General features: G+C 39.1%; 1 protein-coding gene across 6 annotated transcripts in view; it reads right to left on the reverse strand.

Moving 5' to 3' along the window:
* SETD2 (SET domain containing 2, histone lysine methyltransferase) overlaps positions 1-25,028 on the reverse strand; it is a 118,483-nt gene that overhangs the window by 79,195 nt on the left and 14,260 nt on the right. For 5 of the 6 annotated variants that reach the window (XR_009505837.1, XR_009505838.1, XM_059939466.1 and 2 more), the window contains exons 2-3: positions 6,127-6,165; positions 311-4,671 (exon numbers count right to left, since the gene is read on the reverse strand). Coding sequence is in view for 4 of the 6 variants with exons in the window: in XM_059939466.1 (XP_059795449.1) it covers positions 311-4,671; positions 6,127-6,165 (4,400 nt within the window). In the remaining 2 variants the exon portion in view is untranslated. The remainder of the gene's footprint in view (positions 1-310; positions 4,672-6,126; positions 6,166-25,028) is intronic. The other variant, XM_059939467.1, reaches the window with a different exon arrangement.

Here is a 25,028-nt window from a genome sequence, read left to right on the forward strand (position 1 = left end):
AAAGAAATTTAAGAAAAACTGGGCTGGTCTATATACTTTTTTTAATGTACTTCTAGAACCAAAGAGGTAATGGGACCAAAAAAAAAAAAAATTTAGACATCCCCTTCCTGGGGGGGGGGGGTGGGAAATAGGGAGACTGCACACCACCAAATCTAAATAGGTAAATACACTTTTTAAATTTTTTAAGTTACATTTTATCACACAACCATATTTCATACAATTGAGCTCATATATTCTGAACTTCTGAAAGTTAATTTTTTTCCTACAAAAAGAGGTTAATACTTGTCCAACAAGTATTAATTTGGCTTACCTTTCTGTTAAATAAACATTTTCTTCAATCAGATCAAAGTAACAAGGCATCTTCCCTTGCTTGGCACATTCCTTCCACCGCTGTGGGTCCCTGAAGTCCTCCATGACACACGAAGGCCCAACCAATGCTGAGCCTAGATGCACTGCTGTCTCTCCCTGCTCTACCTCCACTCTAACTTTCTTTCTGTCCTGAAGCTCACCATCACTTTCAGAATCACTCTCCAATTCCTGTCTCCTTTTTTTAAGAGGCCCTCTATCTTTCATATCATTTTTTTCTAAGTTTTTCGAAAGATCTTTCTTCTCATTCACAGCTAAAGAGTCCTTAATGGAATTGCTGCTTATTTCAGGTGCTTGCACTGACCCCTTGTCCTTCTGAAGGGACAGAAAAAATTTACTGGACTGGCTTGAGAAGTGAGATCCTCCACGTTGATCCCAATTCTCCTCCTCTTCACGGTCATCTGTTAAGGAATCTGGTACCTGCCCTTGAATTCGATCATACACAACCCCAGTTCCAGGCGGTCTACCTGCTGATCTTGGATCCCAGTAGCCATTGCCTTGCCAGTAATTACGTGTCCCACTATACTGTTCTGCACTTTGCTGATACTTGTGTCCACCATAGGCTCCATAGCTGCTGTCAGGTTGCTGATATGTGGTAGTAGGCTTTTCTTGTTGAGAGACGTCCCACCCTAGATTTCTGAGCTCTTCTGATGAACGGAAACCATCCGCTCGGGAGATCTCACAAGAAGAAAAATCTGACTCTGTTTTTCCCAGTCTACTATCTGCCCTGTTAGGGAAAGTGGTCTGTTGCCGAGACTTACTTGAGACATCTTCAAAATCATCAGAAGAATAAACTGGCAGCTCTTCTTGCTGCCTAGAAGTTATTTTGGCTTTCACTGTTTCCTCAGAATTTGGATGACCTAGAGGGTCAGATTTTATGTCTGTATGACTTGTACTATCAACCCCATCACTCTGAGGATGAGCAATTTCAGACAGGTGATTATCTATCTGTTTTCGGCTGGGCTGTATAAAAGAAATTTCTGAATTCTTCTCTGTTGCTTTATGAAAGAAGAACTTCTCAGTTTGAGGACAGGCTTTACTTGCTATACTCTCAAATTTTTCCTCATATGAATGCCTCCTTGGCTCCAATCGCTCATCTTCCCAGTGGTCAGAATAGTGTCTGTAACTTTGACTGCTCCGAGAAGAACAAGGACTTGTTTCTTCCATGGGCAAAGTAGAATTCTTTGGCACAACCACAACAGACTGAAGACGGTTTCTTGGAATACTGCTATCATCAGAATCTGTATCTTCTGAATCACTTTCATCACTTGAACTTTCGGAAGAACCAGAATAATCTTCATGGACAGTAGATACAATCTCTGAGGCATGACCACTACTGTCACATTTTAAGGTGTATGTTACACCATCACTGTCCTCCATGATTAAATTCAAATCACAAGAAGAAAATACAACTTCTGAATCATCAGAAGTATGTGCATGTCCTCTTCCACCTTCTTCATCTAAAGAGATTTCTGGTCTTCCTCTTCTATCAGGCAGTATGGAATTCCCTTCTTCTTGAGCCTCTTGCACACATTTCCCAGATAGTCCATTATTATGCCTGTTTTCCCAGGAAGCAAATCCTCTTCCTGAATCAGGGAGGCCACTACCTACTTCTAGTATTTCTTTCTCTGCATGCTTTAAAAACTCTGAGCTTTTACTCTTCAGCACAGCATCCAAAACTGGAGATGTATTCTCTCCACATTGCAAGAGAGTTAAACTGTCTACTTTTATTCCTGGTGGAAGACTCTGAAGAGATGAAGCAATACATGAGCTCCCTGTAGGTTGATATAAATCATCAAAATGATTAACAGAAGCTGAACTAGTACTACCAACACTCTGCTTATATTCTCCACATGCAAATTTTGAGTGCTGATCTGTCAGACTTCCATTATCACATATAACTGTTTTTGATTTCAAATGCACATTCATAAAGCTATTTGAAGAAATCTTCATTACTAAAGGCTCAGTATTTTCAGCTCCGGAATGACACAAAGAAGGGCGGTTGTCGTTTGAAGTACAGTATATATCTGAATCTTTGGTTTTACAGCAAGAAACTCTCACATCAACTGGTTCTTTAACTATTGTTTTGGAATAATCTATAGTCATAACTGGCAAAGATATGAGTTGATCCTGGTGTGGCGACACCGGAGGTTCTGTTTCTCTAAATGGGCTTTCTGACTTACTGTGCTGCATGCGAGTATCATCCAAGTCTTTTTCTTTACATCTATTAATATTTTGAAATCCATTTGATGAAAGCATGCACGTTTTGACCAAAGGGGATACCTCTGATCCAGTCACACTATCATCAGAAGACATCAAAACAGTGTCACGTTTAGAAGTGCAAAATGTTGCCAAATCAGATTCTGCCCCAGGAGATCCGTTTATATTAAATTCTGTGGGACAGTAACTTCTTAATTGATCATTCTTCACTTTACATAAAGAGTGTAATTCCTTAATACTGTCATGGCTATCATGTCCTATAAATTCAGACTTAAAAACAGGTGATTCATCTAGCTTTTTAAAAGTAGGTGAATCATTTAATCGATTTGATGGAGATGGAGACCCAATCTTCTCTCTTTCAGGAACTTTACTAATCATTCTTAATTCACTACCTTTTGAACAAGGAGTCTGTAAACTACAAGAATGAGACTGTTTGATTTCCTCATTCAATTCTGTACAACAGAAAGAATTTTTAAATTTATCAGACTTGGGTACAGGTTTTGAAGGGGCAGATTTATAACGGGAAGCACTGTTATCGTGCTTGGAATATGATGACCCCCGTCGGAATCCCAGTTCATTAGTGGGAGAACAACATCTTTTTATTGCTTCATTTTCTGAAGTCCTTTTGGATTCTCTTTCTAATTTTGAAGAATACTTTCCTCTTTTCTCCGTCTCTAAGTAAGAGGACTCAGTTTTACAGTCTCGATCAGATTTAGAATAGGAGGAGGATGTCCTTAGGTCTCTGTAAGAGGAGGAATGAGATGAGGTGCGCCTTGAGTAGGTCTTCTTATACTCGTCTTCTGAGTCAGAACTTTCTCTTGCCCTGTTATCTGTATATGGCCGAGAATAGCGTGCCCTCTCTCGATAAGGGGAACTCCTATGGTAGCGACGATCAGAGTCATAATAATGGGATCGTTCTGACCGAGAATAGGATGAACTAGTTCTAGAACCTCTGTCAGATCTAGAACGAGACCTGCTCCGCCTTCGCTCTCTCTCTGATCTACAGCGAGAAGATATATAACGAGTATCTCTTTCAAGTTTTGAGTAGCTAAAATATTTATCATCTCTCTCTGTTTTAGATCGTGAAGATTTCCCTAAATCCTCACTTTTTAAAGTTGCTAAGCTCTTTTTTGAATCTCTTTCTTTTTCAGTGTTGGCTGAAAATTTTAAATCATGTGATCTTTGACTTGAGGAAGTCCGTACAGAATCTTCATCAGATTCTGAACCAAGAAAGATGCCTTCAGATTGTGAGGATTTCTTCTTAGAACCTGTTTTTTTAGAGCCCAGACTACTCTTAGAACTATCTGGAATTTCTTCTTCCTTCCCAATATGGGAATCTTCTTTTTGTGAAGGAATATCTGCTTGCTCATTCAAATTGTGAGTTATGTGTTCTTCTGAACTATTAGATACAGGGTCCTGCTTAGTGTCCACTTCTGATGATTCTGGTACAACTGTAACTGGTGGTTCCTTCAACGCTCTAGCAGCTACATCTACTGGTGCTGTCATCAGAACTGTCACTGGTGTGTGTGGCAAGGCCACTGGCTCTGTTACTGGTGCTGGTAATGAGGGTGTTGTGGCTTGGGGAGGTGGAGGTGGTGGAGGTGGAGACGAGGGTGGCGAGTCTACAGTTGTTGATTCTGCTATGACTGCTGGTAATGGTACTATGGGAGGAGATGGAGATGCCACTGCTGTGGTAGAAGTCAGCAGTGGCCTGGATGTTACATGAAGCAGATGTTTCTTAAAATGGATTTTGCCCAATTCTACCCTTGATTTTGGTGGGGAAGATTCTTCTGTAGTAGATAATGTATCTCCAATGTCCATTTTAATTTTAGGGGTCGAGTCTACTTGAAGAGGTACAACTGGGGAATTTGGAGTATCATTTTGCTTTTCACTGCCAAGTGCCGTCAGAAACCTGTTCTGCAAAGTTTTCTTTGTAAGGCTGAAGCTGAATGACACCTTCTGTCGTCCCTGTTCCTCCAAATTAACTTTTGTCTTGGTGCCTTTGGGCAAAAACCGACTAGAAGCAACACCTTTGAACATTGGTCCTTTGATGAAACCTGTTTTCTGCACATTTTCAATCTTTGCCTATAAATGAACAAAAAAAGCAGTTACTACTACAATAAAGTTACTTTCAAATGGCTAGCATCACAGTTTAAAATGTCAGGGAAATGAAAAGTCCTTTTTAATGACAAACAGCATGAATTTCATTAAGCTGTATATGCATTTTTAAAAACTCTTTATTATAGAAATTTTCAAACATATCCACAAGTACAGAGAATAGTTTAATAAACCTCTAAGTACACATCCTCAGTTTCAACAATTATCCATATTTTTCCATTCTTATCTTAAAGAATTTTATCCAGTTTTATAACTATTTTCCAGGCAGAATTTTTAACGAGAATTTAAAAAATAATCTGATGTGTATTTCAAGATACACTACAAGAGGACATGTGGATAGAGAGCAATAGCTAACATCTCAGGAATGAAAATACTTTGTTCTTGTGTCCTATCTGAGAAGAAACATCAGAAGTCATTATAACCAGTGGTCTTCTGGTATCACATAGAATCACTTGGGTACTTGGTAGAAATATAGATCTGTGACAAAACTCCAGGAAATAACAATTCAATAGCTCTAAGGTGAATAAGAAAGTTTATTTTGTTTTGTTTTTTGAGAACAAGCATCTCAGGCAATTCTGAGGGATTTCCTAGATTTGGGAAACCAGTGGTATAGAGCAGTCTCCCATCTCACTCATTTCACAGATGAGGTAACCAAATGGGGACCAGGTCTTTCTGCCTTCCTGGAAATTACTCTGTCCTGGCACACTACTACTGCATCTGCCTGGGCCCCACACACCCAGGCCATGCTGATTTACAGTCTGATCCTACCGTGAGTGACAACTACAAAGTATACATCTAAGAAGACTTCACCCTTCATTATTTGCCAAACCACCAAAGGAACTGATGGGTGTTAGAAGTTAAAGGCATAACCTCGGTTGTAGACAGAACAGCAGAAAAGTCTATAGCAACAAACTCAAGCCTAAATTAAAGATAGTACACTTGCCATCCACAACATTTTTCTAACTGACATTCTTTAATCAACCCTGACTATTTAAGAAAACAGTTTTCCACTTCAACATGGTAAAATCTGAGATCAGCTTTCAAAATTATACAGTTACCATTCAAGTGGGAAAGTAAATGTTTTCACATGCATTATCACAGAGCAGTGGTCTTCAAATACTTTTAAAGAAAGAAAATTCACTTTTCAAATTGAATCTTACATGGAAGCTCAATGCATAAAAACAGGTAAAAAGCTGTCTCCAAAGTTGCCAGCTTCCTTTACCTTGACTAAAGCTCTTGAAGCTCCAAAGTCTAAAAACCATTTTCTTGAAATATACAACATCCCTCACTGGAATGAATTACTATAGATCCAAAAACAAAACTAAGCAAAAACTATTACTTCATTTCACATTCAAAATGATAGCTAAATTTTGAATGTTTTCAAGCTCATAATCGCTGAATACCTAATTAAATTATACTTACCTCATTTTCTTCTTCTCTATTGTCATCCAGCCAAGAAAGCATGCAAAAGAATAAAAAGAAATCATAAATACTTAAAACCGATTGAAATGTAAGTTGTTTTTTATTAAAACTTAGGATACCTACAACCTCCAAGTATATTCTATATAGGCTGTCCGTTCCTTCATAGCCTTAGTTACATTTAGCATAGCAAAAATTTAATGAAGATAGTGTCATGCACTGTGCTAGGTGATGGAGAGAAAAGGTGAATAAAGCAGAGTCCCTGCCCTCAAGAAGCTCTTACAATTTCCTGTAAATACAAAATATAATTTTGTTATAAAAGTAATTCCAACATAATGGAGTAAATACAAGGATAGAAATATGCACAAATGTAACAGCAATGAGGAAGATAAGCAACTCAGTTTAGTGGAAGGATAGGAATGCAAAGAATCCTTCCTAAATGAAAAATTAGTTTTTGAAGAATGTATTTGAAGGGAGATCCTAAACGAAGGAAGATCCCAGGCAAAGATATAGAGATTAAAACACAGAACAATATGAGCAAGGAAACTATAAAATAATGTTATCTGAGTATAAAGCATAAGGCAGAAAGAAGCCAATAATTAGCCAAAGTAGGGAGCAGTGGCCAGGTCCAGAGGCCAGGTCTCTTACGATGAGAAACATTTTATCTTATGAATTAGTGGTTCTCAACCTGTTCTGGTATCCATTCAGCAGTCCCTTTGCTGAATGCAAGGTTTACACTTTACTCTACATCAGAGCATGTGGCTTTCTGAGCTCACAGTTATATTCTAACAAAGATAACCACACTATGTCCTGACTGAGGAATCAAAAGCTAAAAGTCTGGTGTATACCAGTGCACTGAAGCACACTGGGGGAAGAGAAGATACAAAAGGGTTTTAGGCTATAACAGCCAGATTTGTATTTTAAGCCAGTGTCTCTGCAGGCTATGTGGCAAGACTGGAGTACAATAATCTGTTTTAAATGCCCCTTAAAAGAAATGTACTAAAAATCTTTTTCCTAAATGTAGGCTTTACTCCACCGTAATTCAGTCCATTCACCAGAGTCCATGGTAGCCATACAAAACAAAGTAATGAAGGGGAAACAAAGTTGGTAATACGTGGATGAGATCTAAAGCAGTGCCAGGGTTAAACACTTTTTTCTACTCTAAAACCACAAAGACTACAGAGATGTGACCTTACAACTGCTGTATTTCATCAATTCTATGATATACATTTTTCCCATATATAACATCTCTACACAATGCATCATACTATCAATAACATCACAGTCTAATTGGCAGAGTTTTTTCCTTTCTTAGTGATTAAAAAAAATAATTGTGTCTCACAATACGGCATACTAGATTCGATTTAAATTAGTACCATGTGACATTTTTTTTAAAGAACAGAAAAGGAACCTGGAGATGTCCAAGCATTTGGAATGTCATTCATATTTGTACTCCTCTTTTCAGTGGATGTTTTTGAAAAAACATTCATGGTTGTCTTCACGGTATCCATACACACAAAGTGCTGGAAATACTGAGGTTACCAGAATGCTTTCCTAAGTCTCAGCACTTATACTTTGGATAAACAAGTGAAAAGAATTCTGACAAGCTGTAATCAAAGTGATCACATAATCAAAGGGCTAAAGAAACATTATAAATGTGGGACTTGTGTCGGCATGTGAGGGGAAGAAATAGAGTTTCAATTCAGAAATCAGAAAACTGCTTGACAAAGATAGCAAGGCATTTCCCATAACTTGATAATATTTTTTAAATTTATAATAAAAAGGGGACTTCCCTGGTGGTCCAGTGGTTAAGACTCCACGCTCCCAATGCAGGGGGCCTGGGTTTGATCCCTAGTCAGGGAACTAGATCCTGCATGCCGCAATGAAGACCCTGCATGCCACAACAAAGACCCAGTGCAGCCAAATAAATAAATAAATATTTTTAAAAATAAATTTATAATAAAAACAATATAAGCACATACAAAAAACTGGGGGGAAAACATCAAATTTTTCTCATCTTAAAATCATTTCATGTTAATAGAAATCAGATTACACACAAGCAAAAAGAAAAGTCCACAATCCAACCCATCCAGAGACAACTGCTGTAAACACCTTGGTATATAGAGCCTTCTAACACTTCTTTTGTGTGTGGGGAGGGCGTTAAAACAGAGATTTTTGTTTTTCTTTTTGAGTATAGTAATCATACCATACAAGCCATTCTGTATCTTGCTTCCCCCTCTCATTGTAAATACAGCAGGTGAGCAAACGAGGTGTTTAGATCAAAGAAAAAAAATGGAATCACTACAACAGATGGAGGAGGGAATGATCTTGAGAGAAGGGGATATAGATGAGTAAAGACATAGTTAAGTTTCAAAATAAAGCAAGAATATTCCTTTTGGCCTGTATTTCTCTCTGACATCATTAGTTGAAAGTTAGGGGCAGGGACAAGGTAAAAGACTTGAAAAAATTCAAGTGTGGGGAACAAAAATGGAAGCAGACTATAATCTTCAATGTTGCTGTCCCAAGTTGGACATTACTAATTTATAATCGGAGTCACTGGCACACTTATGTTACTTCCCCTTGCAGCATTAGGCTATCTAGAAGCAATGAGGAGAAACAACTGATGAGTTACTCTATCAAGTTGGGTGGGACAAGAGAGGTAGAAGAAGGCAAGGGGCTGAGAGAATTGAAGGCATTCCCAAGAATGATCCACAGATAATAGAATAGGGAGTAAAATCTGAAGGAAGCTGATAAACTGAAGGAACAGGGTAGGGACAAGATAGCAGCAGCTTCAAAGAGTAGATTTGGTGGAAACCAGAAAGAGAAGTAGAAGGGTGTGGTGAAGGAATTGGATATTATGGTCAGACTAATATTTCAGAGTTGGAGTACCCTTCAGGAGATAATACCTAGGTGTGGCCAGGTGAGTAGACTGCCACAGCAATAAGAGGACAAGCCCTTTTTGAAGATATTAATGAAATTGTGAGGCCATATTTAATAGCAAGAATCAGCCACAAATGTTTCTAATAAAAGAACACTTGCGGGGACTTCCCTGGTGGCGCAGTGGTTAAGAATCCGCCTGCCAATGCAGGGGACACGGGTTCAATCTCGGGTCGAGGAAGATCCCACATGCAATGGAGCGACTATGCCCATGCGCCACAACTACTGAGCCTGCGCTCTAGAGCCCGCGAGCCACAACTACTGAAGCCCACGTGCCTAGAGACCGTGCTCCGCAACAAGAGAAGCCACCACAATGAGAAGCCCACACACCGCAACGAAGAGTAGCCCCCGCTTGCCGCAACTAGAGAAAGCCCGCGTGCAGCAACAAAGACCCAACACAGCCAAAAATAAAAAATAAATAAATAAATTTATTTTTTTAAAAAAAGAAGAACACTTGCTTTGGTAAATAATATAATGTCAAGAGCAAAGAATAGGGTTTTTGAAGGAAAGTTGCTGGAACAAGGGTTGGAAGCCACAGGTAAGAGTACTGAGCCTCCTGTGCCCCTGCCATAAAAAATGAGGCATGCGAAAACAGGCATTTAAGTCTCCAGCATGGGACTGTGCTAGAGTGCCTTATTTCTTCTTTTGAAAAGCTACTACAGAAGAAAAACCAGAAGAATACCGCCAGTTTTCTGTCAAAAACGTACAGTATGCAGATCTGCAGCTTACTGAAGAACTATAAAGAATTCTGATTAATCCATGTCAACGCAGAGACAAATCTCTATTAGGTCACAGGACACATGTGGGAAAAAACTTAATTAAGAGTTTTAGTCATAGCAATCTCAAAGAACCAAAGAATGACATGATTATTCAAATCAATCAACCAACCAACTTCTCAGGCTAGAACATAAGAAGTAAAGTTTCCAAAGGGAGGCCTGGTATAATGAGAGATATTTGGCCATATCAACAATATTCATAAGTATAAACAAGTTGGACAGTAAGGGAATCTATTCTAGATACCATGTTACACAGGAAATGGTTACAGTTAAAACGGAAGTATTTTTATTTACTGTGGAAAAAAGACATTTAAAATGTCTTTAAAAAGCAGTGGTCCCTAACCTTTTGGGTACCAGGGACCAGTTTCGTGGAAGACAATTTTTCCACGGACTGGGGTGCAGGTTGTGGGGGGGGTGGTTCATGCAGTAATGCGAGCAATGGGGAGCAGCAGATGGAGCTTTGCTCGCTGGCCCACCGCTCACCTCCTGCTGTGTAGCCCGGTTCCTAACAAGCTGTGGACCGCTATCGGCCCTTGGCCCAGGCGTTGGGGACCCCTGATTTACAGAACTTTAGTGATTTATTTCAAAATATCAAAAAACTTCCAAGATAAAATAGTATTACTTTGCTCAATTCCAAAACTTGGACCTGTGACCAAGAGAAGTATAGAATGACAGATTATACCTCATTTTAATTTAGAAAATTTTAGTTTTTTTCTCTATTTGAAAAAGTAACACATGTACGGAGGGGAAACCTTTATAATACAAAAAGATATACAACTAAAATTAGATCTCTCTACGTAGTGGCAACTATTGTTAAGTTTTGTACATCCTTCTAAAAATTGTGTGCATATATGAGCAAATACATTACTTTTAAAGGAGAAAAGACATACAGAAATGGAAACATACCTTTCTCTACCTTTTCTCCACTTAAAGCCCTGGATATAATTACATATCAACATATTTAGATACAGCTTCAGTTGTAGTTCTACCGGCATAATAGCTTTTCATAAGTCATTGGTATTTTCTTTTTTCTGGGAAGTGCTTTTTCAGGTCCTTTGTCAATCGATTACCTATTGAGCTGTTAGTCTTTCTTACTGCTTTATAAAAACAAAATGTGAGGAAGCTGCAACTGGAATGTATCACTGTACAGGGTACTTAAGTTTCCTTGTCCTCAGAAATGTTTAAGAAGAATCTGGATGAGAACTTACCTAAGATCAGACAGAATTCCTAACCTAGATATAAGGCTACAAAAGTGAGGTCCTAGAAGGTCTCAATCCGGGCCTTCAGTTTATTAAATTTCCTGAACCACAAATCAGGAACAGCATTTTATTTTGATTTTAATAAGTAAAGACTTTAAAGAGTCACTCCTACTTAATCTTTAAAGATTTCTTACTAAAATTCAAATATTCCTCAAATATAATACTTAAAGCCAGTGTTTCTCACATCTGAGTGATGTAGGGGCCTTTTTTTTTTTCCTAGTAAGTTTGAATGTGTATGAATTTTTTATTCAGAGCAGTAGATTTTTACAAAATACTGTCTTTTAGATTCTGTATTGAACATTCACCCTGAGGACTTTGGTCTACTGAATGAAAGTTTTAGTCCCTCTAATAGAATTACAATGCATACGCCAAATAAAAATCATTAAGGGAGAATCTCAGAAGTCCATACTCTTTTTTTTGTTTTCATATACATATATCTATTCTTTTTCAGATTCTTTTCCCATATAGGTATTACAGAGTACTGAGTAGAGTTCCCTGTGCTATACAGGTCCTTGTTGATTCTCTATTGTATACATGTGTTAATCCCAACCTCCCTTATCCCTCCCCCCCACCTTTTCCCTTTGGTAACCATAAGTTTGTCTTCTAAATCTAAATTTATTTTACATTTGACCCTTGAACAACATGGGGGGTTGGCACCCCAACCCCCGCACAGTTAAAAATCTGCATATAATTCTAGTTTATATGTTTATGAAGATAAACTGTATGCTTATGTTTATTTTATAATCCTCCGTATCTATGGTTCTGCACCTGCGGATTCAATCAACTGCAGATCATGTAGTGTCCATTTACTGATAAAAATCCGTGTGTAAGTGGACTTGCGCAGTTCAAAACCATGTTGTTCAGGGTCAACTGTACTTGAAAATTACCACTGAAAGGTAATGGTAGTTTTCAGGTGAAATAAATTTTAAAACTTAAAAATAATTGTTAAGGTCTGTAGGTTAGAAAATAGTATTAATGTTACTTTCTTGAAATTGAGTTGTACAGTGATTATATGAGAATGACCTTGTTTTTAGGAAATACACGTTGGAAGACACAGGGATTAAAAGGCATCATGTCTGCAACTTTCAAACATTTCAGAAAAAAAGAAGTAATTGTGTGTGTGTGTGTGTGTGTATAAAAAGAGAAAGGTAAGTGGGAAAATGTTCACATTTGGGGGCTCTAGATGAAGGGTATATTAGAAATCCCTATTGTTTTTGAAACCATTCTGTAAGTCTGAAATTATTTCAAAAATTAAAAATTATTTTTTTGGGACTGCCCTGGTGGCGCAGTGGTTGAGAGTCTGCCTGCCAATGCAGGGGACACGGGTTCGAGCCCTGGTCTGGGAAGATCCCACATGCCGCGGAGCGACTAGGCCCGTGAGCCACAATTGCTGAGCCTGCGCGTCTGGAGCCTGTGCTCCGCAACAAGAGAGGCCGCGATGATGAGAGGCCCCCGCTTGCCGCAACTGGAGAAAGCCCTCGCACAGAAACGAAGACCCAACACAGCAAATAAATAAATAAATAAATGAATGAATGAATGAATGAATGAATCCACCTGCCAATGCAAGGGACATGGGCTCGATCCCTGGTCTGGGAAGATCCCACATGCCACGGAGCAAATAAGCCCATGTGCCACAACTACTGAGCCTGCGCTCTAGAGCCCACGAGCCACAACTACTGAGCCCGTGTGCCACAACTACTGAAGCCCACATGCCTAGAGCCCATGCCCCGCAACAAGAGAAGGCTCCGCAATGAGAAGCCCGCGCACAACAAGGAAGAGCAGCCCCCGCTCGACACAACTAGAGAAAGTTCGCGCACAGCAACAAAGACCTAACGCAAAATAAATAAATAATGGATTTTTTAAAAAGTATTTTTTCAACCTAAGATAAAATATAAAAAACCATTAAATACCCTCACAGACTCCTTCACCCCTTAAGAATGTGTTAAGAAAAAAAAATACTAATGGACTCTTGGAGATCCTAGAGCCTCAGCTGGAGAAGCACTACCTGAAGAAACACTACTTGAAATCTTTCTAAATTCATACTCTGGTAGGCACTGATTAGAATAAGCTACATAAAAACTAGAACTTATAATAAATAGAGTATAAAATTGCAGAGATAGTATTGTGAAGAGGTGAAAACTCAGAGCTAAGACAGGAGAACTGGTTGATAACAAAAGGAAGGATGCCAACAATGACAAAACCGAAAATTAGTATTTCATAACATTGCTTATAACACATCCTAGCCCAGAGGTTCACTTCGAGTAGTACTCTGAGCTCTCTAGAAGAAAACTGGTTTGCTGTATATACCCCGGCCCAAGTAAGAGCCACGCAGAAATACTGGCAAAGAACCCTACTCAAGTACCAAATGATTATCCCCAACATTAAGGAAGAAATGGAATTTCACAGCTCCAGCCACCCAATTTGTTTCCCTTTTAAGATTTCTAAATCTTTGACCTGCTCCCCAACAGGTACAAATGAAAATATCTGTCATGGAAAAAAAAAGTTGGAATGAATACACTGAAGTCATGCATGTTTTGACACTTATGCATTAAGGCACTTACAGTGTCATACATTCAACACTTAAAATGTCTCAGATCCTCAATGATATGAAAAAGTACATACAGGATAAAGTCTTCGTAAGTAAAACTTTTACCACAAAAGATCACATCTACCTAGTTCTCTGCTTGGCCTATGGTCATACACGTTTGCAAACCTCTTCCAAACAAAATGAGTTCATCCTTCTACAGACTAAAGTTTTGATACAGAGTAGGTGTCCTAGCTAACTACCACGAGTTAGCTAGGCTTAAAGGAAATGTGGAAACTGCATCAGAACATATCTTTCCATAGCACACAACCACACTGATGGATTGACCAATGACTTATTTTAGAAAAGCAACACTGTTAATTGTTAAGTATCAGTACACATCTCAATCACAAGGCTATTTGTTCAACAATTATTTAAGGATCTACCCCACTGAAGGAGGCAATATTAGTTCTATAAAGGCAAGATGTCAAGTTCACAATCCTTACCCCATCAGGATTTTCACACTCTACTGAAGTAATATGGCATAGAGGTATACCAAATAACCATGATACAAGGTAATAAATAATTATTGCCATAAATGAAATGGCTAATAAGGGGCTTTCTTATTAATTTTTCTTTTTTCAGTTCAACTTAGACTCACTTTCTGATTCTCCTTTAGTATTTATTACTTTGCTTATAAGGATGTCAGTGCAACAGAGCAAAAAGATCAAACTTTGATACCTACGTTGGAATCCTTTCTCTACATTTACTAACTCTATGATTTGTGCCATTCAATTCCCTTTCTCACCCTCCTAGATGCCTACTTCACACATCCCCCTACCCCAAATCTCAGTCACCACCATCTCCCTGACCACTCTCAACTGATACCACCACTTTGCTCAGTGTCCTATTTCTTGCCTTCTCAAGGACTTTCATTTCCTAATTAATTCCCTCTCCTCTATCATCAGTCTCTGTCTCTCTCCATTCTCATTAGTCAAACAGATTTTTATATGTCTTACCTTAAAAAAAGAGGGGGGGCAGGGGCAGGGATACATCACTAGTGACCAACATCTTAAGGCCAATGGCAATTTCTTCCCTAGGCTTTCACAGACCGCATTCTCCTGTTTTTCCACCTACCCTCACTGGCTACTCCTATTAATCTTATCTGTTGGCGTCTTCCTATTCAGATGTCCTCACGTTGGGAGTGTCCCAAAACCTGATCCCTACTTGGCCTTTCTTCTCTTCTCCATCTACTTTTTTCCCCTCCTACCTCATCTCATCCAAATTCATGGCTTTAAGTGTCATCTATATAGACTGTTGACTTCCACATCTCCAAACCAAACCCTTTGCACTTATTTACCTAAATGCTCACTGGACATTTCTCCTTGGATGTCTCATTTACCCCAAATGTAACATGGTCAAAATGGAACTAATGATGATAACCCCATACACCAATTAAGATGATTGTTATAGACACATATTATGAATTTTACGTTAACAGCCAAGTGGTCTTTCAAAAACATAAATCATATGGCACATACCTGCTCACTCTCTCTGACCTTAGCTCTTTTCAGTCCCTCCTCCTCATTCCCTAGCTTCTAGCCACGTTAGCCTTCTTTCCATTCCTCAAACATTCCTGAAGGTTCTCTTTTAGAATACAATTCACCCTAGATCTCTGACAGATTACTTCTCAATCGTAAGATGACATCCCAAATGTTATCCCCTCTGAGATTCCCCCATCATTCTATCTTATAGTGCCTTACTTCATTCCTGGCCTTTATCAATATGAGGTATTTTTTCCCTTTGTTTTGTTTTAATGTAGTGCCTGTTTCCTCCCACCAGAATACAAACTGCTTTAGGGCAGGGATTGGGTTTATCTTGTTCACAGGTGCATTTAAGTGCCAAAAAACCCCGAACATAGAAAGTACTCAGTAAAATTTGGCTGACATCACACTCACTTTCCTATCTAGCTAGGTTTGCTTTACACTACTCCTCACTAAAAATTTCAAAAGTTAAGATGGTCTCTTCTAAGTTCAAACACAGATCAGTCTTGACTTCAATAATTTTGCAAACTGCTCTTCATTCAACCATCTTCCCTCTCTCTCAGCGTCCACACACACATTATCAGCTTCCATACTCATCTTAGTCCTCTCAGTCACTTTCATTCACTTGACAATTATCTGAGTGCCTACTATGTGCTCGGCACTGTACTGCCTTTTCCTATGCCTTTCTTTAACACTCCAGACGCTACTAATAAACTCGACTCCTACATCATATACTTTGCAGAATGACAATCACACACATAGCCTTGACTTGCATTTATTGTTCCTGCCTTCCTAAATAGAGTTTAAGTTACAAAGAGACAAAGGCAACATCTTGTCCTTACTGTATAATCTCCCCTGGGTTTACCAGTCCCATTCCTAGCATAAATTCTCATTACTTTTTTTTTTTTTTTTTATGAGAGATATTATTCAGTAAGATTTCTTTCTCTCTCTCTCTCTCTCTGGCTGTGTTGGGTCTTCATTTCTGTGCGAGGGCCTTCTCTAGTTGCGGCAAGCGGGGGCCACTCCTCATCGCGGTGCGCGGGCCTCTCACCATTGTGGCCTCTCTTGTTGCGGAGCACAGGCTCCAGACACGCAGGCTCAGCAGTTGTGGCTCACGGGCCCAGCCGCTCCGCGGCATGTGTAATCCTCCCAGACCAGGGCTCGAACCTGTGTCCCCTGCATTAGCAGGCAGACTCCCAACCACTGCGCCACCAGGGAAGCCTCTCATTACTTTTTTTTTTTAGAGCTTTTTAAATTTTATTGATTGATTGATTGATTGATAGCTGTGTTGGGTCTTCGTTTCCATGCAAGGGCTTTCTCTAGTTGCGGCGAGCGGGGGCCACTCTTCATCACAGTGCGCAGGCTTCTCACTGTTGCGGCCTCTCTTGTTGCAGAGCACAAGCTCCAGAAGCGCAGGCTCAGTAGTTGTGGCTCACGGGCCTAGTTGCTCCATGGCATGTGGGATCTTCCCAGACCAGGGCTCGAACCCATGTCCCCTGCACTGGCAGGCAGATTCTCAACCACTGCGCCACCAGGGAAGCCCCCTCATTACTTTCTGAATCAAAGAAATTTCTTAACAATAATACCAGGTTTTAGCTTTCTCATTTCAAGCAATTCTCAAAGGAAAAGAGGGAAATACCTCAAAACTGACCTGTGGAAAAAAACAAGCCATACAGGCCATAAATTAATTTATAACATTTGCCATACTCTCATCCAAGAAATAGGACGAATGAGGACAACTGAATTAAAACACTGATGAGAAATATATGTGATTTATGTGGACAAAAAAGTCATGAATACCACTGCTTTTTATCAAAGGCCTGGAAACTTTAGGCAAAGCACTTTGGAATGAATATGCTAACATGAACTGGTGCCAATGGACTTGATAAACACAAGCATTATTTCTCACTTGCCCTAAAGTCCACATCTTCAACTAGCATAGTACCTCAAACATAGAGTTTCAACTGGTAGAGGTTCATGTACACAGATTAAATCTAGAAAAAAATTAATAAAAACAAATGTTAGTAAAATTACAGCATTTACACGGCAGGAATATTCTCACAGTATGTCATCTGATCAAAGCTATCTCTGATTATATAAATGTAAGTCAAAACAGCACTTCTCTCCCCCATGTCATACTCATCAACTACTCTTATACCCCCAAATAGTTGCAACTTTAATGCGGAGTGTCTATATAGACAGTAAGTAAAGCTATTTTCTTTAAACAAGAAATCACTTTGTAAACAAACACAGCTGATCTCGAATGTATCACTGTACAGTTCCTGGTCAGTGAGGAAAGGCAAGAATATGATCCCGAATGTTAACAATTGTATACACCTGAAATCTGTTTCTAAATCTGTCTTCCAAATCAGCTTGCAGGAACACTTGAATGAAGTGAATTATGTTCTCCTGTTAAAGCAATTTGTTCTCCAAAACCCATAATTAGGCTGCATGGGGATCTAATTTGAACATTTTAGGGCTTGTTACATACAAATGAGTTTCACTACTTTTATTCATTACGTTGAGTTAAATCTCTCAAATTATCTGTTTTATTTTCCTCACTAGCAAATTGTGGGAGAGGGGATATCCATTACCAAATAACCTTCAAAACACAGAATGCATAAATGCTGAAATTCAGTTTTACTACTAGTCAATAAATCACAGAAAGAGCTGAAGGTAGTTCTCAGTAACCTCATTACATTATGTATACTACTGTCTTACAGCCCCATTATTAGACCACCATCACCATTATAAGTAGCTAATAGAATATTTTCCATTTTTCAGGTACTTCGTTAAACGCTTTACATACATCTAGCTCATTTGATTCTCAAACCTAAGAAGGGTATACTACGTATTTGTATTCCCACTTTTACAAATGAAGAAACCTACAGTTATAGCTGGCAAAGTGGCAGAGCCAAGTATCCAGGCTGTTTGACTGCAGAGCCCTTGCTCTTTAAGTCAAATATTTATTAGCTATTATACAAAATTGGGAGAAAAAGGGTAAAAAGTTTCAGAGAAATGTATTTTGATTCAGTGTAATAGTAAATGTATCTGCCTAACAACAGAAGGGGCTGTATCATGAAATAAAGAGTAACAGAAGTGTTCAAACTAGAGTCCTGATGATCATGTGTCTGTGTTTCAGGGCAATCAAACAGATGGTGAGTAATAGTTGTACTTTATAGCAGAATTCTAGCTAATAAATGCAACAATCATCAATGGTAACAAAACCCAGTAGATGAAAGTTTGAAGAACTTTGTAATGAATGGATCAGAGTGACTACACCAGAATCCACTGATTAATTCTGACATCACTAAAAGTAAGACAACAGGGTATGTGCCCCCCACATATGATGCAATAGGTAACTGATAAACTACTGGCAGTCGTGGGGGTGAGGGGTCTGATGTAACTACCAGTCTCAAAAAAATATATAGCAAACATATAAGGAGACTATCACAGATTAAGAGAGATTTGAAATCTAGTAATCACATAATGGGACTTCCCTGGTGGTCCAGTGGTTAAGAATCCACCTTCCAAAGCAGGGACGTTCGATCCCTGGTCAGGGAACTCGGATCCCATATGCCGCAGGGCAGCTGGGCCCTTGCGCCACAACTACCGAGCCAGCGCTCTATGGAGCCCATGCGCCACAACTAGAGAGAAGCCTGTGCGCTACAATGAAAGATCCTGCATGCAGCAACGAAGATGCTGTGTGCCACAACTAAGACCTGATGCAGCCAAATAAATAAATAAATATTTTTTAAAATTCTTTTAAAAAATTACTTAACTATTTAGACCCTAATTTTTTTTAAAAAAATGAACAGGGATGGTGTACTAAATAACATTAAGTATTTCCTGCCAATTGCATTAGATATGATAATGGCATTGTGGTTATTTTTAAAGCCTCTCTTATTTCTATATATTAAAGTATGAAATGAGAGAATATCTGGCATGCTTTAAAATATTCCAGTAACAACAACAAAAAAGTAGGGGACAGATGAAACCAGAATGGCAAAACGTTAATAACTGTTGAAGCTGGATGAGTACACTGGGCAGGGGCAAGGGGTATTCATTATACCGTTCTCTCTTGTATGAATGTTTGAAATTTTCCATAATAAAAAATTTTAAATGTTTAATTGCAATATGAAAGAGGATAACAAATCTCCAAACAAGTAAACAACAGGAGACCATGTGTGCACATGCAGCAAGCAGAGAAGTGTGCTGGCAAAAGATATGTATTCCTGTTACCATCCAATCACCCACCTACCCACAATCAGGGCCCATCTACCTGGTTGTGGCTAAGCATTAATCCCTTGACCCAAGCAAAAGTAATCACCAGGATTCACCCATCTGATTTAGCATTTATCTCTATGGTTGTAAGAATTTAACTCCCCAACAATAACACCCCCCCCAAAAAAAATCATAAACATGTAACCACAGTAAACATTATGCTATGATGGGAAGTATTTTCCATAAGTTAACTTTTGCCAAATAACATCAATACACAGTTCTACTTTAGAGTCATTTTTTAAAAATATTTATTTATTTGGCTGCTCCAGGTCCTAGTTGCGGCATGTGGGATCTGTAGTTGCAGCACGCGAACTCTTAGATGCAGCAGGTGGGACCTAGTTCCCTGACCAGGGATCGAACCTGGGCCCCCTGCATTGGGAGCGTGGAACCTTAGCCACTGGACCACCAGGGAAGTCCCTACTTTAGAGTCATTTTATTTGAAGAGACTCAAGGTGAGAAACTTTTAAAAAAAAAACCAAAAAAACAAAAAAACTCAACAATGGTAAATATAAAACTGTCTTGTGTGTGGGAAGGAGAATATTAATATTCTGAATATTTGAACCCATTTTCCACCCATTTGCCAATCTCTTTGGATAAGGCACCACTGTGCTAAATTTTCATTTCGTGTGAAAATTATCTTTTGAGTTCTCAAGGTAAACCTAAGAACAATAGAGTATTTTGTACATCATTTTGCAAATGAGAAGTCTGGATGCAATTTCCACTTCCAGATACCAAATTCCAGATATATACTATATTATAATAATAATGTATAACGATAATAAAGCTAGCTATTCCATAAAATAGAATTTTATCAGAACTTCTATACCATAGATTTTTTGTTTTGTTTTGTATCTCAAATTTCAAGTTATACTATATTACAATTTAGAAAACACAGTTCATCTACAGCCCTAGCCGTCAAGTCCCTAGCCACTTTAAAATATTCCAGCCATCACAGAGGGGCAGTAAGTGACATAAACAACTCACCGTAAGAGGTCAAATCTTATGCTCTATGACAAAGAAATACTGCAAGTTGACAAGGCAGATGCACACCTCACAGAGAAACAACAAAGGGTAAAATAAAATGATAAAAGGACTATGACAGGACTATGACTTAGAATTAACAACAGTAACTAATACCATACCCAGAAGTTGAACTAGGCAGCTGGTTTTCATGCCTACCATCTACACCGATGAGAGCACTGAAAATCAAAGCTGACACTATGTAAACACTGTAACTAGTACACGGTTCAGCCAAAGTTTTCTGTTCTAGCGCCTTCTGTCCAGAAGGCATGCTCCATTCAATTCCTCTTCTCCCCCATTATATGTTTTCAAAACACCTGATGAGGAGGCATAACAGAATAATATATAAGAGCAAAACCTTGAAAAGTCTGTCAAACTGGATTTGAAAACCAACTCTAATACTTTTTAACACTTTTTAACCTAAGATGCTAAGAGAAATGGTGGCCAAACAGATTATCTATAAAACTGAGATAGTAGTACTGTAATTACTTCAAAGGTAATGAGCAGAGAATATCTATTTAAAATCCTCCATACAGAAAATATCTGCAAACAATGCAACGGACAAGGGGCTAATATTCAAAACATACAAACAGCTTATACAACTCAATATCAGAAAGAACAACCCACCCAATCAAAATATGGGCAGAAGACCTAAATACAGACATTTCCCCCCAAAAAAAGACATACAGATGGCTAACAGGTACATGAAAAGATGCTCAACATTGTTAATTATTAGAGAAATGCAAATCAAAAGCACAATAAGGTATCACTTCAAACGGGGCAAAATACCCATCATCAAAAAGTCTACAAACAATGCTAGAGAGGATGTAGATAAAAGGGAACCCTTATACACTGTTGGTGGGAATGTAACTTGGTGCAGCCACTATGGAAAACAGTATGGAGGTTCCTTAAAAAACTAAAAATAGAACTACAGTATGATCCAGCAATTCCACTCCTGAGCATATATCCGGAAAAAATGAAAACTCTAATTCGAAAAGATACATATTCACCAATGTTCATAGCAGCACTATTTACAATACCTAAGACGTGGAAGCAACCCAAGTGCCCATCAACAGACAACTGGTTTAAGACGATGGGATATACACATACAGTGGAGTATTACTGAGCCATAAAAAAGAATGAAATATTGCCACTTTTAGCAATGTGGATGGACCTAAAGAATATTATGCTTAGTGAAATAAATCGGACAAAGACAAATACTATATGATATCACTTATATGTACAATCTAAAAAATAATACAAATGAATCTTTATACAAAACAGAAAGAGACTCACAGACACAGAAAACAGATTTATGGTTACCAAGGTGGGGAGGGGACAAATGAGGAGTACAGGATTAACAGATACAAACTACTATACATAAAATAGATAAGCAACAGGGATTTACTATAGAGCACAGAGAATTACACCCAGTATTTTGTAATATAACCTGTAATGGAATATAATCTACAAAAAAACCAAATCACTATGCTGTACACCTGAAACTAACACAATACTGTAAATCAACTACACTTCAGTTAAAAAAATAAAAAGTGAAACCCTCCATAGAGCGCCTGCCACATAGTGCTCAACAAATAAGCACTGTGAGCTATCTGAATTACGTATTTGAAAGATTCTCTAACAATAGTCTTCACTACTAGAAAATAAGCATGGGGCTTCCCTGGTGGTTCAGTGGTTAGGAATCCGCCTGCCAATGCAGGAGACACGGGTTCGGGCCCTGGTCCGGGAAGATCCCACATGCTACGGAGCAACTAAGCCCATGCGCCACAACTACTGAGCCTGCGCTCCAGAGCCCGCGAGCCACAACTACTGAACCCGCATGCCACAACTACTGAAGCCCATGCACCTAGAGCCCGTGCTCCACAACAGGAGAAGCCACCGCAATGAGAAGCCCACGCACCACAATAAAGAGTAGCCCCTGCTCGCCACAACTAGAGAAAAGCCCGGGCGCAGCAACAAAGACCCAACACAGCCAAAAAATAAATAAATAAAATAAATAAATTTATTTTTTTTAAAAAAAAGAAAAGAAGCATGAATAGTAAGGTCCTTGTTCGTATTTATGTCTCCAGGTACTGGCACTGATATGCACAGTAGATCATTTCAAATAAATGAGGAGTAGAGAAGTGGAGGTAAGAGATGAAAGGTAGGAACAGATTGAAGAGAATGGTAAAAAAATATAGAGAAGCCAAGAGGAGCAGGGAGTTAACACTTAACTGTGGTGTTCAAACAATGCCAACTGGCTCCGTTTGTCATATATCCGTAACTACAGAAATTGAGACTAGAGTCTGGAAACTACTGTTATAGCAATATAACCTTGACCAGTGATCAGTAGGCTCATGTTTTTTCAAGTTTTTAATTTGAAATAATTACAGACTGACAGGAAGTTGCAAAAACAGTACAGTCTCTGTACTCTTCACCGAGCTCCCTCCAATGGTGATATCTTATATAGCTATAGTCCAAAACAAAACCAGTTAATTGACATTGGTACATTACTTTTAACCAAATTAGACCTTATCTGGTTTTCACCATTCTTAACCTGCATTCATATTCGTTTGTGTGAGTAGTTCTACACAATTTTATTTCATGTATAGACTCATGTAACCACTATCACAATCAAGATACATAACTGTTCCATCAGTGACACTGTATTCTGAATATCTAAATTTTAAACTTCATTTTTGTAGGAATTCATATTTATTATGTTTTAAAAGTATCAGTCCATGACAGACTGGAAAAAAACAGAAACAAAAACCCTGGTCTTGGGCTTCCCTGGTGGCGCAGTGGTTAAGAATCTGCCTGCCAATGCAGGGGACGTGGGTTCAAGCCCTGGTCCGGGAAGATCCCACATGCTACGGAGCAATGAAGCCCATGCGCCACAACTACTGAGCCTGCGCTCTAGAGCCCACGAGCCACAACTATGGAAGCCCGCGTGCCTAGAGCCCATGCTCCGCAACAAGAAAAGCCACCGCAATGAGAAGCCCGCGCATGGCAACGAAGATAGCCCCCGCTCACCACAACTAGAGAAAGCCCGCGCGCAGCAACGAACAACCAACGCAGCCAAAAATAAATAAATTTTTAAAAAAACCAAAAACCCTGGTCTTTCACCACAGATAGTTTGAGAAACACTAACTAAACCAGAACATGCACGAGTTAGCTTTATTCTATTTGGAACCCCTTACTTTCTAAATAATTGATAACTGCGCGCCTAGAGCCTGTGCTCCAAAACAAGAGAAGCCACCGCAATAAGAAAGTAAGTATTTATTTTTCTATTTTGGGGTAGTAGACAATGCTAAGTTGAAGCATATACAGAAAGTCTCCACTTTCTATATGTTAGGGTTTAACTGCTAATAAAGTTCTATTCTTCACTCCTTTCACTCCTATCGTACCCAACAGACCAAGGAAAACAGAAAGCTAGGCTTTCACTTTAAAACAATGCCTCCAGAACAGTGCAATGTGTGGGGATTAAATAGACCTTATGACCTGAAAAAACAAAACCAGACAAAAAGGTTCCCAGAAGCTTCACAGTGCTCATCCAAAAATCTTCTTTTGGATTTCTTTTTTCCTTCCCAGATTCCTGAAAATACACTACAATCATTTTTTACCTGGGGCTTTGAGAAATTTTCAATATGTTTAGACCACATGCCATTTATTAAGACATTTTCTTCCAGCTTCTAGCCCACACTTTCCACACTCTAGTTTGTTAAAGTATGATTAGGACCCTATAAACTACATTTTTCCTTTGATAGTAATAGCAGGTGCTAGAGGAAGAATCAAAGGCTGGAAGAATATGAGGGAATATATATGCTCCTTCTTATTGGTCACAGTTCCTATGTGTATGGACTCATTAATGCATTTCATCCTGGCGTCGATTCCAGTTTCTACCTTTTTCCCAAAATCCCAGACCAGCCTGACTGCAATTCCTCACACACAAGCACCAGTTGTCCAATATCCCTCCTTTGGAAATTTCAGCTCCAAGAGGGGCCCTACTCCAAGCTTCTGGGTTCTGGTAACCACACCCTCTTCCCTTTTTTCTCCCAGCCCTAGGGCAAGTAGCTACTTCTGCCTTTCTGTTACCTCAGTGTCCCCTTTTCATTTTCTTAGTTCTCCAAAAACGCTTTTAACCAATTCCTTACGTTAAATTCTGTTCTCCTGACAGTATGAGAACAACATGAAAGTTTAAAACTCTTTCCTTGAAAGCTTATCATAAAAGAGAAACATAAAATACAAGTAATTATTCCAACCTGTGATATCATCACTCTAATGCCAAGTTGGGGCTTCTTACCAAGCCACTCTAAAAGCATGAAACTGGGGACTTCCCTGGTGGCACAGTGGTTAAGAATCCGCCTGCCAATGCAGGGGACACGGGTTCGAGCCCTGGTCTGGGAAGATCCCACATGCCGCGGAGCAACGAAGTCCGGGCACCACAACTACTGAGCCTGAGCTCTAGAGCCCGTGAGCCACAACTACTGAGCCCACGTGCCACAACTACTGAAGCCCGCACGCCTAGAGCCCGTGCTCTGCAACAAGAGAAGCCACCGCA

The sequence above is a fragment of the Balaenoptera ricei genome, chromosome 11 (genome assembly GCF_028023285.1).
Source record: "Balaenoptera ricei isolate mBalRic1 chromosome 11, mBalRic1.hap2, whole genome shotgun sequence".
NCBI lineage: Eukaryota > Metazoa > Chordata > Mammalia > Artiodactyla > Balaenopteridae > Balaenoptera > Balaenoptera ricei.